The 16780-nt window shown below is 38.3% G+C and overlaps 1 protein-coding gene across 2 annotated transcripts in view; it reads right to left on the reverse strand.

Moving 5' to 3' along the window:
- The window catches only part of LOC101487814 (inactive phospholipase D5), a 73202-nt gene that overhangs the window by 52127 nt on the left and 4295 nt on the right, over positions 1-16780 (reverse strand). Inside the window, exon 1 of one of the 2 annotated variants that reach the window (XM_004570081.3) lies at positions 6295-6686. The exons of the other annotated variant lie outside the window; for it this stretch is intronic. Coding sequence (XP_004570138.1) covers positions 6295-6300 — 6 coding nt within the window. The 5' untranslated portion in view covers positions 6301-6686. Of the gene's footprint in view, positions 1-6294; positions 6687-16780 lie in introns of those variants that run through there. 2 annotated transcript variants of the gene reach the window in all.

Raw genomic sequence — 16780 nt, forward strand, 5'->3', positions numbered from 1 at the left:
TACATGGAGAAAAATGGAAATTATACACAGAAAAGCCCCTGCTACTTAGTACATTTGAACCCAGCAATAACACTTACAAACATTCAAAGGTGCGATTAGTAATTTTTTGAGATTAGAATATAATATAAAGAATATTTTACTTATGAATATAGATTAAATAGTGTGTATTTAAATATTTTGCCAAACTAATGCATTAGTTTTTTAATGAATTCATTAACTTAGGGCACCGGTTTGTGGAAGCTCCCATGTTTCCCCGCCACCTTGAACATGGTGCTTTTTGTCTAATTGCATTTTATGTGTGTGGCTAGAGACTGGCTGCATACTTTGTATGCCAAAGGTTGAGGAGAAGGGAACTCTTAGGCATTTGCCTGCTGTGCAAGCAAATTTTCATCTATTTCTAAACTTTCTGACTCAAGATATGAAGGCTCATACCTGTGTATTATCATCTGACAAGGGGTCCCTTTTAACAAAGAAGCGAATATGCAACGCAAAAAGACCAAAACAACCAGCATCTTGATAAAATGTCATCCTTTTCCTCTTCACCTCAAGCCTCATCTCCTGAACTGAAGTCAGGGCTCTAACACATGAAATTGTGCATTGGCATGCTTATTTATTCTTGATATTATCGCAGTTACTTATTGCAAGCAGATTAGACATGCAGACCTCCAATCTCCGAACAGCCTACAAACTGCTGGCTAAACAGCAACATCTGGTTTTAAGCTAACATTATGCCACTACTAATGTTAGGTTCAAGTGTCCTAAAAATAATACTTTCCCTCATATAAACAGTTTGGGTTAGAGGTTAAGGGTCTTGAATCTTGAATCTGGAATGTGCTTATGCTTCTTTCTGCTCCTTTTTGAACATGAAAGTTATTTGGAGTTTTGGTTGCTCGTTTTCCTTTAGAATTTCATTCTAAAATCATATGAGAGTTTATTCACTATGCAACAGTCCAACAGGGATATATCAACTTCAGCTAAAGTTTCACTAGCTCTGGGTAGCAGTAGCTAAGAGGGGCTAATATAAGTCCCCCCTTAGTATTTTTTAAGAAGAAAAAGAATAACAGCACTGAAAAGGGACTTCCTCAAACACTCACCTGACTGTAATTTTAACTTCATCATGCTAATGCCATGTTCATTTTTCTCTTTTTATCATTTGAGGAAAAAGGCAAGCAAGTTAGACCCATTAAAGACTTAAAAAAATCCATACTCTTCGATAGGTGCACGAAAAGAACACATCTTCTTTAACAAATTGATCATCCCTCTGCAGGCTGTGTCACCCTTAGTTGACTGAAGTGAAGTAGTGACAGGAACTTAATGAGAACTAATGCAGACTAACTGTGTCACCTGTGAAATAGATGGGTTTCCACAACTGGACTGTCTTAGACAAATCAAGGACAAAGTGCGGGTAGTGACTGCACGTAGGAGCAGTGAATAAACACACAAAATGCTGTTGTATTATTACTTTAGTGAAATTTAATCTGGATTACATTTTCCTCTAAGCTATGTAATGAATTAATACTGTAACAATGTACCAATTTATAAAAACAGCAGGGCGCAGAAATGTAAATATATGAAACAAAGAGTCAGTGTCCTCTCCTCTCCTCCAGGTTCATTCATTATTAATGGTTTGTTAAATCTCATTTTCTCTTTCTCTCTGACAAGATCTTGTAATGTTCTAAGAGGTGTTATATGCTTTGTCTTGTTAAACCCTTGTTAGTGCAGGGTTAGTGATGAATGATGTGTCAATCAAAATCAGTGAAGGGCAGAAGTGAGGGGACCTGATGTTGTCAACCCACAAGGCCAACACCATGAATTTGGTCATCCTCCCCTGATTACCACACATACCACCAACCCTTCAGAACAACCTTGAATCTGAAATAAATTAAAGTGGGTGCGACACTGTAAACTTGTGCAGAGCCAGCTGTAGTTTTAAAGGGGATTCAGTAGGTAGAGCTACACAGGCCAACTCCTTAATAATGTGGTCTAGTGTAGATCATGCTTTATATCAGTGCATTACTGTTAGATAGCAATCCACCTTTTCATACACAACTAAATGAAAGTCTTCTTTCAACTCCTAGGGGAAATGATTGACACAAAACAGGGGATTTAAATCGTCTTACGGACAAGTCTCAGACAGCTTTCAACTCTATACAACTAAAATCCATCTATCTGTACCAGAGGTGGTGCAAACAAGGTTACTGAGTATATCAATATGACATTTCAAAATGTAGCTTTTAAAGCAGAAATGTAGCTTTGAAATGGCAAAGGCTAACAAATTGTTTGAGGAATGCAACCCTGCCAAAAATCATAACAGAAACCAAAAAAATTAATTAGACCTTATGCAGAAAAAAGAAAAATTATATTTAAAATTAGAATGAGATTGAGGATACAAGCGGCAGAAATGGGCTGGCCTCTCCCTTAGAGGTAGGGTGAGAAGGTTGGCCATCCAGGCGGGGCTCAGAGTAGAGCCGCTGCGCCTCCACATCAAAGGGAGCCAGTTGAGGTGGTTCAGGCATCTGACAAGGATGCCTCCTTGGAACCTCCTGGGTGAGGTGTTCCGGGCATGTCCCACATGGAGGAGGCCCCGGGGCAGACCCAGGACACACTGGAGAGATTATATCTCTCGGCTGGCCTGGGAACGCCTTGGTGTTCCTCCGGACAAGCTGGAGGAGGTGGCTGGGGAGAGGGAGGTGTGGGCTTCTCTGCTTAGGCTGCTGCCCCTACGACCCAGCCCCAAATAAGCAAAAAAATATGGATGGATATTTAAAATTACTAAAAGCACAGTTTAGTCTAAAAGGAAAAAAAAAATAAACCCACCCACAAAAAGATTTGTTGTCAAATGAGAACAATGTCAACCCAAAATTAGAAAACAAGGAAAGAAAAATCTCTACAAACAAACCGAAAATCAAATCCCCTTTCACGCTATTCACACTAGTATTGAAGTAATAAGTCATGCAGGTCTGTCTACTGATGAAACTGATGCTAAATTACTTTAAAAGTGCTTAAGAATGAATAGTGAAGACACCACAAACTGTAGCTCTATAGACATCTTCTGCAGTTTTATTTTTTCAGCTTTTTATCCTTTTTATTCCATCTGCGATTATATAATCAACTAAGCGTACTCAGTATGCAGGTAGCAACCACAGGGCTGTCCTAAGGTGACATCTGCAGAAGAGACATCATATTAGAACGAGATTCATTAATCTATTCACGCGTGTTCTCCACACTTACGCCTCTACAATACTAAACGTGTTCATTATCCCAATTAACTGCAACAGAATAACCACTCTGAGAGTGCATAGTGCTAAATATGTGACATTAATTCAGTAACAGAAAATGCTTGAAGCATTATGAGAGCTTGCCCAGATGATATAATATTTACTGGTTTTCTAACAAAGAAACATTTACAGTATGTATACGAACTGCTGTATTCTATCTTTTTAACAATTAGAACAAAATAACTAAGAATAAGAAACTGATGGAAAGATCATTTTCCAATTTCTTATAGTTCTTCTTTCTTGAGGTAACCATGGTTTTGAACTGAACTCACTGACACTGAGGATACTGCAGCATGAGGACAGAGAAGCAAGGTTACAACAGTCCAAATAAGGATGCTATTCATATATTGACTGTGACAGAAATTACAGTTAGATGTACTAAATGCATACATAGCATAACTATGTTGTTTCATTATCCCAATAATGCATACAGCATTTCTAGACTGAAGCCTACCCCACTTCCTTTGCCACAGTTGTTCCAGAAAAATCCTTCTTTATGTAGAGAGAGTATTAATCTGACTTTTTAGTAGTAGTGTGCACCTTGTTAGCTAGATCTACCAATTACTGTTTCTCACTGACAATCGCAACACGTATTGCCAGAGAGGGGAAGACTGCGCGCAGGCAAAATGCAGTAAATCAGACCGCTTTAATCCTGAAGTACGACTAATCGAACCTCTAACCTTTAATGGACACATTCTTCTTCACAAAATGAGATCAGGCCAGACTGACCTGTCTTTGTAGAGATATCACTCACAGATAAATCACTGGCTGTTCTGTTTTGGCTAGAATTCAGGAGGTAGTAGTTTGGTTGCCATGGATACCAGTTCAGGTGTTTGGGGGCTCTACTGTCTGTTGGTGCTTTGTACACCATGGTCTGATGGCTTCTGGGTCTGTTTGTATGAGTCCCTGTGAATGTGTGTCTGTGTATCCAGCATATTGATGCTGTCTGTGAGCAGAATTAATTTTTTTTTCTTTTCATGGCGCATTTATTTCTGTAATCATATTTTCCTCTTCTCTTCTCTTCTCATTTTCCCCCCCTGCCCTCCTTTGCCATCACCACCTCTCCTCCTCCTCTTCTTCTTCTTCTTCTTCTTCTTCTTCCCCATAGATATATACAGAGTGTAGTAGGCCAGACTTGGCCAGTCCAATTTGGCCCAGCAGCCCACTTGTCAGCCTGTGCTATGTGTACCCAGGCTGAAAGACTGATGGCACCAGGAGACAAAGAGAAACAGAGCTAGAGAGGAAGGATCAGGGACATAGAGTACTGGTATAGAACATTCCTATAAAGATCCTGGGAGAATTTATAGTTGTCAAAGGTTCACACACATGATATAAAATTTCAGTAAACCACAAAAAGAGGACAGCCTGATATCTGTATGGGTCTGAGTCATGCTCTGTGCGCTAATCAGTGAATCACGGCCAGTGAGAGCTGACCAGCAGTGAGGTAAGCCTGGACATGATTAGTCTGGCTGTCCTCCTCCAGCATTCTTTGATTTTATTTGCACTGTGATGAACTCTGCTTTGTAATTCAAACTTGTGTATTCAGTAAACAGGATATTTTGATGTTTAGGGAACGGTGTTATTATGTATCAGGGTTTCTACTGGATGCTTTACCTGCTGACTTTTGTTGGAGAGTCACTTTAATAGGCTACCCATAACTGAGGTCTGAGACATAATAAAAGATAACCTTATTGTACACTAAATGCTAACAATGTAAAAAATATTTAAAAAAACAAACATTAACAAACATTTTTATGTTAATGCATGTTAAAAAAAAAAGAAATATTCAGCACAACTGTCTGCCAGCATTTACTGTAAGCCTGTTAATAATAAATTAAGTATGTCCCACAATATCGACTAATAACTATTTCCCATAAACAAATAATTGTAAATCGCTACATTTATAGCCAGTATTATAATCTGAATTCATAAGCATTCCATTAGCAATATTTTCTAATACATAGATGTCATGAGTCATAATGAGTCATAATGCATGCAAAATTAATATGCAGATCAAAAAACATTCGTTGGCATTGAGTAATGTCATTGTGTGTGTTTTTATTATTAGTTTATGTGCCAGGCAATACAATTGTGAATGTAGTCCTGTAGCTTTGTAGCTGTAGCTAAATGAGGGCTAATCTTATCATCCAACTGACCTAAAAATTGTATGTATATAAAAAATACATCAATTACTTTCTGTGATTCTAATTAGGCATGAGAGAAAAAATGTGAAAGCGTCCTAATATACAGGGTTAAAACATTTTTCTTTTCTTTTTTCTTTTTTTACCACATTTTGTTTTTACTGCATCATCACCATCCACTCAGTATGAATGCACCTACAAAAGCCCACCTTGTTACCTCAAAATCTCCAGTGCTTGAAAAGAAGGCAACAGGACTTCTTTATATTTCTGAACCCAAAGACTACCGTGACATGGATGACCGTACACAGATTTGCCTCAAAATATAATAAGATTCGTATAAAGAATAACAGAGAAATGCAGAAAATCACATTGAGTTTATGGATAAAGTAATGAAAGGCACTTATAAACCCATTTTCCACTGATTGCCAAAGACAGCAGTGGATAAAATAGTCACAAGACCAAGTCAATACAGCACCTTGTATCTAGGTCTAAGTGTGAATGAGTATGCACAGTTCCAAAGCATGGATGACTTCACATTACATGCAATATTTCAAGATATTTTCTGACCTACTTCCTATAAACAAAGATCAGAGAAGAGTATAAAGTAAAGGCAAAGTACAATATCCCACAGCACCACTATCCTTGATGGCTACACCCTATATTCAAGACTTGATCTTCACACTCTAAGAAAACAAAAAACAGAAAAAAACACTTGCAGCCAAAGAACAATCAGAGCACTTGACACTAACAAAGAGACATATGACTTTCTCATGCAGCACACAGGTTGCACCAGATAGATAGATAGATAGATAGAACCACTCACTCGCTCACTCACTCCTGCTTAGATTAAACAAATTTTATAGTAGAGAGCCCACCTTCATGACGCATCCCTCTGTTTGTTAGTCCACTCGGAAACACATGTGCTCTTCCGGATGTGCGAGACGAAAGAGACAGAAAGAGTATGTGTCCGTGTGTGTGAGCTGCAAAATCCGCTGCTTCCTCTCTTCCCTGGGAGTCACAGGGGAGGAGAGTCCATCCCTCTCGGCAGAGAAAATGTATGTGTTGGCGTTTGTAAGTGCACGTGCATATGTGTGTGAAAGAGAATGAAAGAGAGGGAAAGCGCTGCTCCTCCTATCCTCTCCTACAACTGCATGAATGAAAACATAAAAGGACACACCTCTATCTGTCTATCTATATATAGATCTATCTATCTGTTGAGCTATCTGTCTTCTAGCTTCCTTCTTCACTTTTCTTTCTCTATCCTTTCCTCCTCTCATCCCACCATATCGCATGTTTGCTCACCTCCTTCTCACTCTCCCGCTCCCTCCCCTGCGCTGTCTCACCACCCTCTCTCTCTCTAATAGAAAGCTCAAATTTCTCCACTCTTCCATACAGACCCACAAAACAGGGAGGGAATAGAGAATAAATAGATGTTCGGACTCTCCTCTCTTTTCACTGTACATCCACTTGCCTCTCCTGCTTATATTGTCTCACCTTACCCTGCATTATTGCAATAGTGAGCTCCTCCACTTTTTCTTTTCTGTGATTAATCTGATTTTTCAGGTCTATTGATTTTAATACTAATCCAGTTTGTTCAGATATTAAAACAGAATTGCAATACATGATGGAATTGCAGAGGCACAGCATGAAACAAAGTGCAGGCAGTGAGCCTAGTGAAACACAGCCAATGTAACTGAATTGCATTGATTCAATACATCTCAGTGCAGTTTAGTTCATTGACTGCAAGCAGAGATATGGCAAAGTAATGCTATTTTACACTTCTTAGTATGCAAAAGCAATACATCGGCAGCACATTGTAATGCAGAGCAGATCCTGTTCAGATGCAGGGTATAGATAGTAAATCTTTTAAAGTCTGTCTGCCCTGCAGCTGTGTGCTGACAGAAAAAAGCCAACAGGGGGTGCTAGTACGCTTTTTAAGTTGGCGATCATCGCAGTGCAGTAGGCATAAGAAAATAAGAGACAAAGAGAAACAGGGCTTTGTGATTAGAGCTAAATAGAAGATCAACTATCAGACAGTTTCTGTCTCTGCCATATAGATGGAGGATTAAACAATAAATAGATGATCAGGCTCTCCTCCTCTTCTTCCTTTCCTGCTTATCCCCCCTTAGTAACAGCTCACATTTCTGGGATTTTTCCTGCGATAGATGGGAGTATATATTTTAAGGTCTAGAATCTATCAGACATCAATTGTTAAACTTACCATAGACTGAAATAAAAACAAACAAACAAGAAAATGGCCAAACAGTCGGAAGGTATGTGAAACCATTTTTAAAACAATGAGAACAGACCAGCAGAGAATGGAGCAGAAAACACTAGAGTCAATTTTTCTTTGTTAAAGCCCTTACAAATACCTTTGTGTCTTTTATGGTCCACCTGCAGCTAGCTATCCGATAGCTTTACTGCCCATAAAAAAACACTGTTACAGTACCCAGTCTTGTGAAAGGCTACAATGATGATCGTTAGCTGAAACTCATAAAAGCTTAAAATCCGTATTATTAGACATGTTCTTGATTATTTAAATGGAAGATGACAAGACTTGAGAGTCATATAAAAAGTAAACACAGCACAAATCCCAACAGTATATTAAGCAGCAGAGAGTATGCAGAGATTAAAATTTGTTGGACTTACCTGACATGGACTTTCAGTCCTCAAACCTGGTCAAAAAACAAACAAACAACAAGGACAGTTCTTCCCTAGGAAATGGAAGCTACCTGCGTAGTGACTACAGCCCACTGAAACTGTTATTTGTTAGACGGACAAGCAATATTTATTCCTTTTTGATCGAGTGCCTACAAAGGTGATAAAAACCATATCATTCACTACAGTCATTCAAGACTCTTTCTGTTCGAGTGTAGTATTTCAAGCACATCTCCCCCAGGGACTGGTGCTGAATTGCTACAGAACCATCACCGAGAGCATCCTCACAAACATGATCATGACGCGGTACTAAAGCTGCTAAAGCAGCCGAGCGGATGACCTACACCGCGTGGTGAAGATTGCATACTAAACGAGCTCCCACAACTGGAAGATGTCTACACCACTCTTCTGAGGAAGTAGACGAGCAGCATCATTTCAGACACGTCACACCCCCGTTACCCTTTGTTTCAACTTTTGCCATCAGGCCGATGATACAGATGAATACAATACTCATGCAAACAGACTAAGGAACAGCTTTTCTCCCCACCCAACCACCCATATGCTATAATAACTTGCACTGACAATAGCTCTTCAGCACTACAATTGGACCCCATATAATCTCCCCCTCAGGAGTATCCATCCATCAATCCATTCTCCTCTGCTTATCCAACTCAGAGTTGTGCGAGGCTAGAGTCTACCCCAGCTGCCACAGGGCTGAAGCAGGGCATAGGAAAGGCTGCCAGTCTGCTGCAGGGCTTACGCAGACAATGATGCACATTCACATTCACATCTGTGGGCATTTTAGTATAACCAGTTAAACCTACAAACTGCATACCTTTGGACTGTAGGAGCAATCCAGATTACCCAGAGGGAACCCACTCAGTCACAGTCCACACAGAGAGACACCCACTCACACTCATGTTCACACCTATGGTCAATATTCATGTTGCCTCAAATGGTATTTGCATGATAAAGTCACTTTTATAAGATTCCTTGTCTTAAGTATAAAAACAGTACAATGACCCGAATGGCAGCAAGTGCAACATCACTCCAGATTATTATTATTTTTTTTTAACCAGGAGAAAATCAATTAAACACTTGTTTATGACTAGTCAGCGTACAGTGTAACTGTAGCACATATAAAGAAGCATGAGAAAGTTTATTTGCACAAGCCTTTACGTCTTTTAAAAGCAGCAAATTAGGTGTTTTTAGTTTCCTGCTTCCTGTCCTCTGTATCCAGGCAGCCTTCTTGACTAAACCAAAAATAAGTGTTTCTCGGAGGAAATGACCGAGAACTTGTTTGACGTAAACTCTCAGATTCAACCACTTATGAAAGACTGAGAATGTGCAATTATAGGTGGCAAATTATTGTTTAATTTTGGATAATTGTTGTTTAAATTCCTTAAATAGCTTGTTTAAATACAGAGAAACCACTGAAGTGCAACCAATCTCAGATATAAAGCATTTACCTCATCTGCCCTTCTGCAGGATAAAGGATGCATGTGCTGTTTGGAAGCTCTAAAAGATATGTAATCTGTAGTTGATCAGTTTTCCAAATGTTTCAATAGTACTGTATAACAGTAGCTTTACTTGCCTCTGAAATGTCTATATGTGTCTTTGTGTTCCACAGCAGGAACATATTAATCTCAAAGGGGGTCATCACAGCAGCAAAGCACACCTTAAACAATATTTTAACGACACAATAGTTATAGAAATGCTGATCCGTGTTCCATTAAATACATTCTCACAGTTTCAGGATCTGTCAGTTTTTCTTCACACACAAAAATAATTAGAGCATCTGTCACAAGCATCACTGATGCAGTATCAGCACTCAGCGGTGCCATCCATCTGCTGAAGTTGGTGTGTTTTTGTGTTTTGGATGCACTGCAGAACTGTGAGTTTTAAGCTGACTTGGCACTGCGCACAACAAAAAAATCAAGGGAGACTTTGTTTGGCTTTGTCTAGATTGACAGTTTTATGTCAGATTCAGGTCATTTCACATCCAGCCTTTCGGTATCAGCTCCGGATTTCCTTTGCCACACTCCATGAAGAGGTCAAGTTGCGTCTCTCTTGTTAGTGTCAGCTAGCTGACAATGTGATGCCGGCTGCGTGTGCAGCAAGAGGAAGCTGCTGCATTGGTTTTATCACTCACTACTCTCCTATATATTGCTGGTATATCACAGCTGCACTCTGATATGAAATGGTAAAATGGCCTGTATTTGTATAGCGCTTTTCTAGTCCCTAAGGACCCCAAAGCGCTTTACACAACCAGTCATCTACCCATTCACACACTGGTGATGGTGTAGCCACAGCCACCCTGGGGCACACTGACAGAGGCGAGGCTGCCGGACACTGGCGCCACCAAGCCCTCTGACCACTACTTGAGTACCACGTAAACGTGATACTCAAGTAGTGCAATTAGATCTGGCACTGTCCCACAAATTAGGAACACATGACAGAAATTCCAGCAGGGGGCAGTCACTTTACAGCAACTCAGAAATAAGGTCAACATGAATTTCATCAGCAAAGGAACATAAGTTGCCACGACTACACGACTTTAATGCAATTTTAATGCACAGTTTCATTCATCATCATTACTAAAGCATATCTAACAGCTTTTCTTACGCTAGTCATTTTTTTTCAAGTTTTGTTTAATAAAACTTGAAATTCTTGAGGCAATAAACGTACCTGAAAAGAATTACTTAGTGCATTGATCTTTCTATGCATATTTGCAAGCTATTAGAAGCTGCTTCCATCATTTATATGCAGTCTGTGTTTTTAAAAATTATAGATGTGGCCATAGACAGTTCATCTCTCTTATGCACATTAATGTGTGGTTGTATTATTTTGATTGATTAATTATCTAAATGTGTGCAAAACCCTAAAACTTTTTAAAAGATTTGTTACATTAATATAAACAGTAGCTTACTGTATTTGTTGCAGGCAACATAAAAATTTAAATAACACACAGCTCCAAGTGGGACTGGATTAAAAAAAAAAGAAGATATATAGCCCGAGGAGGTTTGAAAACTCAGAATTTCAGATAAATCAAAGAATTATCAAGAAAGTGAATAACGCACAGACCTAATGCACTCCATACATTCATGTTTTGAACAAATTTGCAGGGTTGCAGGTATACATTTACCATAGTTTTGATGAGAAGAAAAGTTCTAAAGCTGGAATATAACACGAGCAGCAGTTCTGTTACTCCAACACTAAGAATCTCTTTATTATCAGTGTAGTCAAAGCAAGCATCCAATAAACGAATCCCTTCTAGCATATACAAAGATATTGCACTTGAGTAGTTTCATGAGCTGTAACCACTCTTATCTCTGCTCTGCTGTATTGAAATTTCCTGAAGCATGAGAGTTTACTGAGCCTCCGGCATTTGAACTATAAGAGCTATGAAGTGTTTGCCAGTGAAATTAAACAGAAAACATTTCTAGAAATCAGTGGAGTCGAGGGGGATAAAAAGAGCATCAAATTAGATTATGAAATGTCAACATGAAAGCTTTCTTTTTAATCTACATTGTGAGCTACAACAGACCAGCAGAGCTTCTCTCTTAAGAGATCTAGAGATGATGGCACAAAGGTTTCATAGAAGGCTTAAATCCTTCTGGACGTTTAAGATAATGTGGATTTCACAATTCAGTGAGGGCTCTGTACTCATGTAACACTTTCACAGCTGAAATAATTTAGCTTTGTGGTACAGAAACAGAGTCTAATGAGTTTCAGCTAATTGCCTAATTAGTTCAATTCATGAAAAAACATGATTATGGCTTCCAGTGTATCTTCCCCATTACTCTGTCTCGGCAGGTGGTTGTGAGGGGGTAGTTGTGTATGTGTAACAGGGTTGGGCAAAAATGGCTAACATACATGTAACCGGGATTATGTATTCAGATTACAAAATCATAAGTAAATCATCTAACCAGATTACCATCAAATTTGATTTTAGTAATCTTGTTAGAGATTCTTTCCATCTTTCAAATCTGGGGAAAAAATAAATTATACAACCTTTTTTCCATGATAAGGAATGCTATTGATTTACTTATTTACTAATTTAGTCAGTCACTTCCCCTTCACAGATATGCACTCCATTGTCTGTGCCAAGGGCAGTTTGTCAAACAAAGAATAACAACAGGCAAAGACCTCAAAAGACCTCTTCTGACTTTGAAGACGGCAAAATCTTTTTTATGATGTCCCTGAGTGCACTATCACATTATTCAAGGCCTGAATTGATTCAGCAGTAAATCCTAAATATATAACATATATCATTATAAATACTGAAGGTCTTTTTGCAGTATTACAAAGTTGAGAAAAAATCTTATGTATTAAAAATTTTGATGTAATGTGTATTTATTAACCAATTATATTTCAAAGCAATCAGAGTCTGAGTCAATTTTGTGATTAAAGAGAAAGAGGAAACACGCTGAATTTTGAGATGCCATAAAACAAAGATAAAAAAGGAATGAAAATAAGAAAGCTAGTTAAACTAAAGGAGATTTAAAGCTCACATGTAGAAAACTGACAGCCAGCATGCCTCAAACTGTCAGGTCCTGAAGAGATGTTTAATTAATTAGAATTGAAACAGATGGTATTCATTATCATGGTGCAGTATATAGATCACACACCTGGAAACTGACAGTCTGATGCATGCAGTGGGCCAAAATGTTATAGCTCCAATCCTTTGAATTAAAAATCTACATCAATTTACACAATGAAGTTTTCATATTAGGTGATAGCTCCCCCTACTGTTCCTGTAGGCTACAAACTATGCCAGAACTCGCAGCATCACTAAGGATCAAAATTTAATTTAAAGGGTTAAGAAAAGAAATCAACAGCAAATACAAAAGTCATGTGATTCACAAAGAAAATCAAATAAGCATCTATCCAATCAGAAAGCAGTCGAAGTAAACTAAATGAACAAGGCAGGACTATACGACAGAATAGTGAATTAAGGGTATACGTGTGTGAGTGTATAAATGTGTGTGTGTATGTGTACCCAGCCAGATTTGTGTTAATTCAACCACTCATGAAAGAGTGCGAATGAGCAATTATAGGTAGTAAATTATTGTTTTAATTTGGGATAATTATTGTTTACATACCTTAAATAGCTTGTTTAAATACAGAGAAACCACTGAAATACAACCAGCCATCAACACAACCAAAGTAAACAAGGAATGCTACCCGTTTAGGAAAATAAATATCTAGTTCCTAGAAACACCTACTTTATAATGTAGAAGTGATTAACATGCAAGAAATCTACTGTGGATCTACCCACTGTGCTGACCTCTTGTGCATAGGAGCAGCTGAAAGTAGCTTTAATTGAATTTCTTTCAAGGTTTGTTATGATAGCATCTCAAATTTAATTATGGACTATATAGAACTATGTTGTGTCAGTTATGTTTATACAGTAGTTGCAGCCTTATACAGTTTAGCTGTAAACAGGCAAGAGGTAAACTTTAACTAAGCATGAAGCCTCCACACAAGGTCAAGTTGATGCTGAAGTGAAATCAGGATGAACTCATGCCAAGCTGTTAAAAAGGAGCCAAGAACCCCGAGCATCAATTTTAATTGGTACTGGGTATTGAACACAGTGAAGAGTGTTGGTGATTGATGATAGTAAGCTTCTGGCCAAAGGTATCTACATAAAGTTTGAATACAACAACAACTCTCACAGATATAAAGACATCTGTCTTCTTGCCTTCATTTCTGCTGATCTTTAGGTAGGAAAATAATCCCAATGTAAATCTTCCTTAACTTTGATCAGCACTTGCAGCAGTTCAAATGTGTTGTCTTTTATTTCATTGGCTTCTCTTTGCTGTTTATCTTCCATCCACTACATAATGAGAGTATTCTGTCTATAATCAAACACCTTTAATCAACCGGTCAACATTTTTACTTAAAATGTAATGTGGCTGCTTGACAGGGGGGAAATGGATTGGTGATTTTTTTGTTGTTGTTGTTTAAGAGTAAACAATTAGACTGGAACATCTTACTGAAAGATCAAAGCCTTCGAGCAGCATTATGAAGAGGCTGCTTCATGGTTGAATTTGAACCGCAAAGAAACAGTTTCAGCACAAACTTCAAGATGAGTCTTTTCCCCTGCTGTCAGACAAAACTCACCAATTAAAAATAAAAGGAATCCAGAATTCTGAAAACATGTCCATCTCGAACTGAAAAAGTAAGGTCTCACTGCTTTGAAGGCAGAGACAATTGCCCGAGGTCATCACCAAGTAATGGGGATGAACGCATGAGACAACAGCATTAATGAGGCTGCACTTTCTCCACGGAGAGCAACCTTTTATCTGAGCGTGGTTAAGGACTGAAAGTGATGACAAGAAATCTTTTAGGATCGCCTAAAGGAGGCAGATGTGCTCCTGTGTCCTAATGATTCATTACTGTGTTTTTGTGAATGTATTAATGTCTGTTACATAAATTGCTAACAGTTTCTAAAGCACAAGTTTTTGTTTAAAAAGAAGGTGCTGTAGAATTTAGCAATACACCATTACTGAGCAGTAGGAAATGACAACAGACATTGATTGGGTCAGAAATAGCATGAAACAGAAGAGCTGGTGTGGAGGGTGGGTTGCAAAGCAGCTTGCTGAAGCAGCAGTACAAATGTAAAATGTTTCCCAACAGGACTTCCAGGTGAGCTTGATTCTGTGACATGCTTGAACTAACATTATGCTCAGTTTTATACACCAAGATTATTATTTCTTTTAAATTAATCATATTTTTTAAAAAAAAGTTAATTCTCCTCATTTTTGACCACAGGTTTAGTGTCTCTGCATTTAGTATCTGAAATGTATATAAACAGTTCCACCTTGCAAGGCAATGGAAATAATAGGTTTTACTCTGGTTTCCTTCAAGTGCTTAAAATAAATGTATTAGAACACCGTTCTTAAGAACAAGAAAATACAAATGTTTTAAAAAATGAGTCAAAACATCTTTAACTAAAAGACTAAACTTCAAATTACATTTTAAAATTACAAAATTACATAAACTAAAAGTTGCTGAATTCTCATTTTTATACTCAAATTTGAGCCTGGACTCTGGACTCTCTAAGAAGTCAGATCAAGCATAAGTTTTAACTATTAAAACATTTTTTTTCTGTTAGTGACATGCAAGTAAGTGTAATTTGGCATCTTAATAAACAAATGAAATAAAAATGTAAAAGTGATTTTTGGTAATTAAAAATATTGGTGATTTAGAACAGCTGTGGCAGATCATTACACTGGGTGGTGGTCTAATAAATTAGTTAAGCAGTATAAATGTTTCACATATATAACTTTATTTATTATGTATTAAATCTGGAGGTTTATCATAAATAATCATAAGTTGTTATTCACTTCATAGACAGCTTCTCAAATTGATTTCCAGAAATTTTCACACAGCTAAAAATATTTCTACCTTGTCACTACATCTACATTTCCCACTTCCAGGGTGAACTTGTGTTACAGATGGACGTGTCAAAACCTGAGTGTAATCTTCCTACCCCTCATTCTTCAACCGATTAACAGCATCATTCATCACTTCCAGATAAAAAAGTTCATCATAAGATATATGTCTAATAATATTTCATACTTTGACTAATGTGCACTGAGAAATCAATCCAACTTTCTTATTCATTTGAGGCAAATAAATATTTTCCCTGAGTTTCATCATCTTCACTCGCCCAGCCCACAAAAATAGCAAATGAGAGGGATAGGGGAAAAAAAAAGAAATAAACATAATAATGTCACAATCTGCAGGCAGCAGACCGTGTGGAGCGGAGAGTGAGGACCCAAATGCAGACAACGTAGGCAGCAATGAACTTTAACAAAAGGCGAGCCATTTATTCAGCCTGATTGTCAAAACAGAACGAAATAAGAAAACCAAAATGAATGAGGAATTAATCATGAAAGCCTGGAAAAGTAGGAACATGGAAACACAGGGGTAGGTGAAGAGGGGCTTTGGCAAAGGATGGAGGAAAACAGAGACAATATAGACACCGAGGGATGATGAGGGAAGTGGAAACACATGGAAACACCGCAGGAACAAATTTCCACATAACGAGACAGGGAGAGCAAAACTGAACTCAAGACTCAGACAAGGACATGGCTTGACACCAGGATGGGGATAAACAAACATGGGAGCGCATGACAGACAGGGGAGACAAGGATGAACACACAGACAGAACACAGAGGCATGACTGGGATAAAAAAGAGAGGGCGAGAGACACAGAGGGCAACAAACATGGAAACATGGCAGACCTAACATGGACAACGCTAAGGACAAAACATAAAGGTGAGTGTAAGAACACAGGAGGAGAACACTAAAGAACGAAACACAGTGACAAGACTAAGAAAACGGGACAATAAGCTGATGACCCTAAAGTGACTAAACAGGAAAACCCAACATAATAACATCCAGAAATCAGCTTAATATTCTAAGGCTACGTTCACACTGCAGGCGAAAGCGTATCAAATCCGACTTTTTTGACCCTATGTGACCCATATCCGATCACGGTATGACAGTGTGAACGGCACAAATCCGATATTTTCCAATCCGATCTGGGTCACTTTCGTATGTGGTACTGAATCCGATACATATCTGACGTTTTAGAAAGCGACTGCTGTTTGAACGGTCATGTCGCATTAAATCCGTCTTTTACGTCACTGACACAAGACAGACGCCAATTATCAGCGCCGGAGAAGCGCC

Source organism: Maylandia zebra, linkage group LG13, assembly GCF_041146795.1.
Source record: "Maylandia zebra isolate NMK-2024a linkage group LG13, Mzebra_GT3a, whole genome shotgun sequence".
Classification (NCBI taxonomy): Eukaryota; Metazoa; Chordata; class Actinopteri; order Cichliformes; family Cichlidae; genus Maylandia; species Maylandia zebra.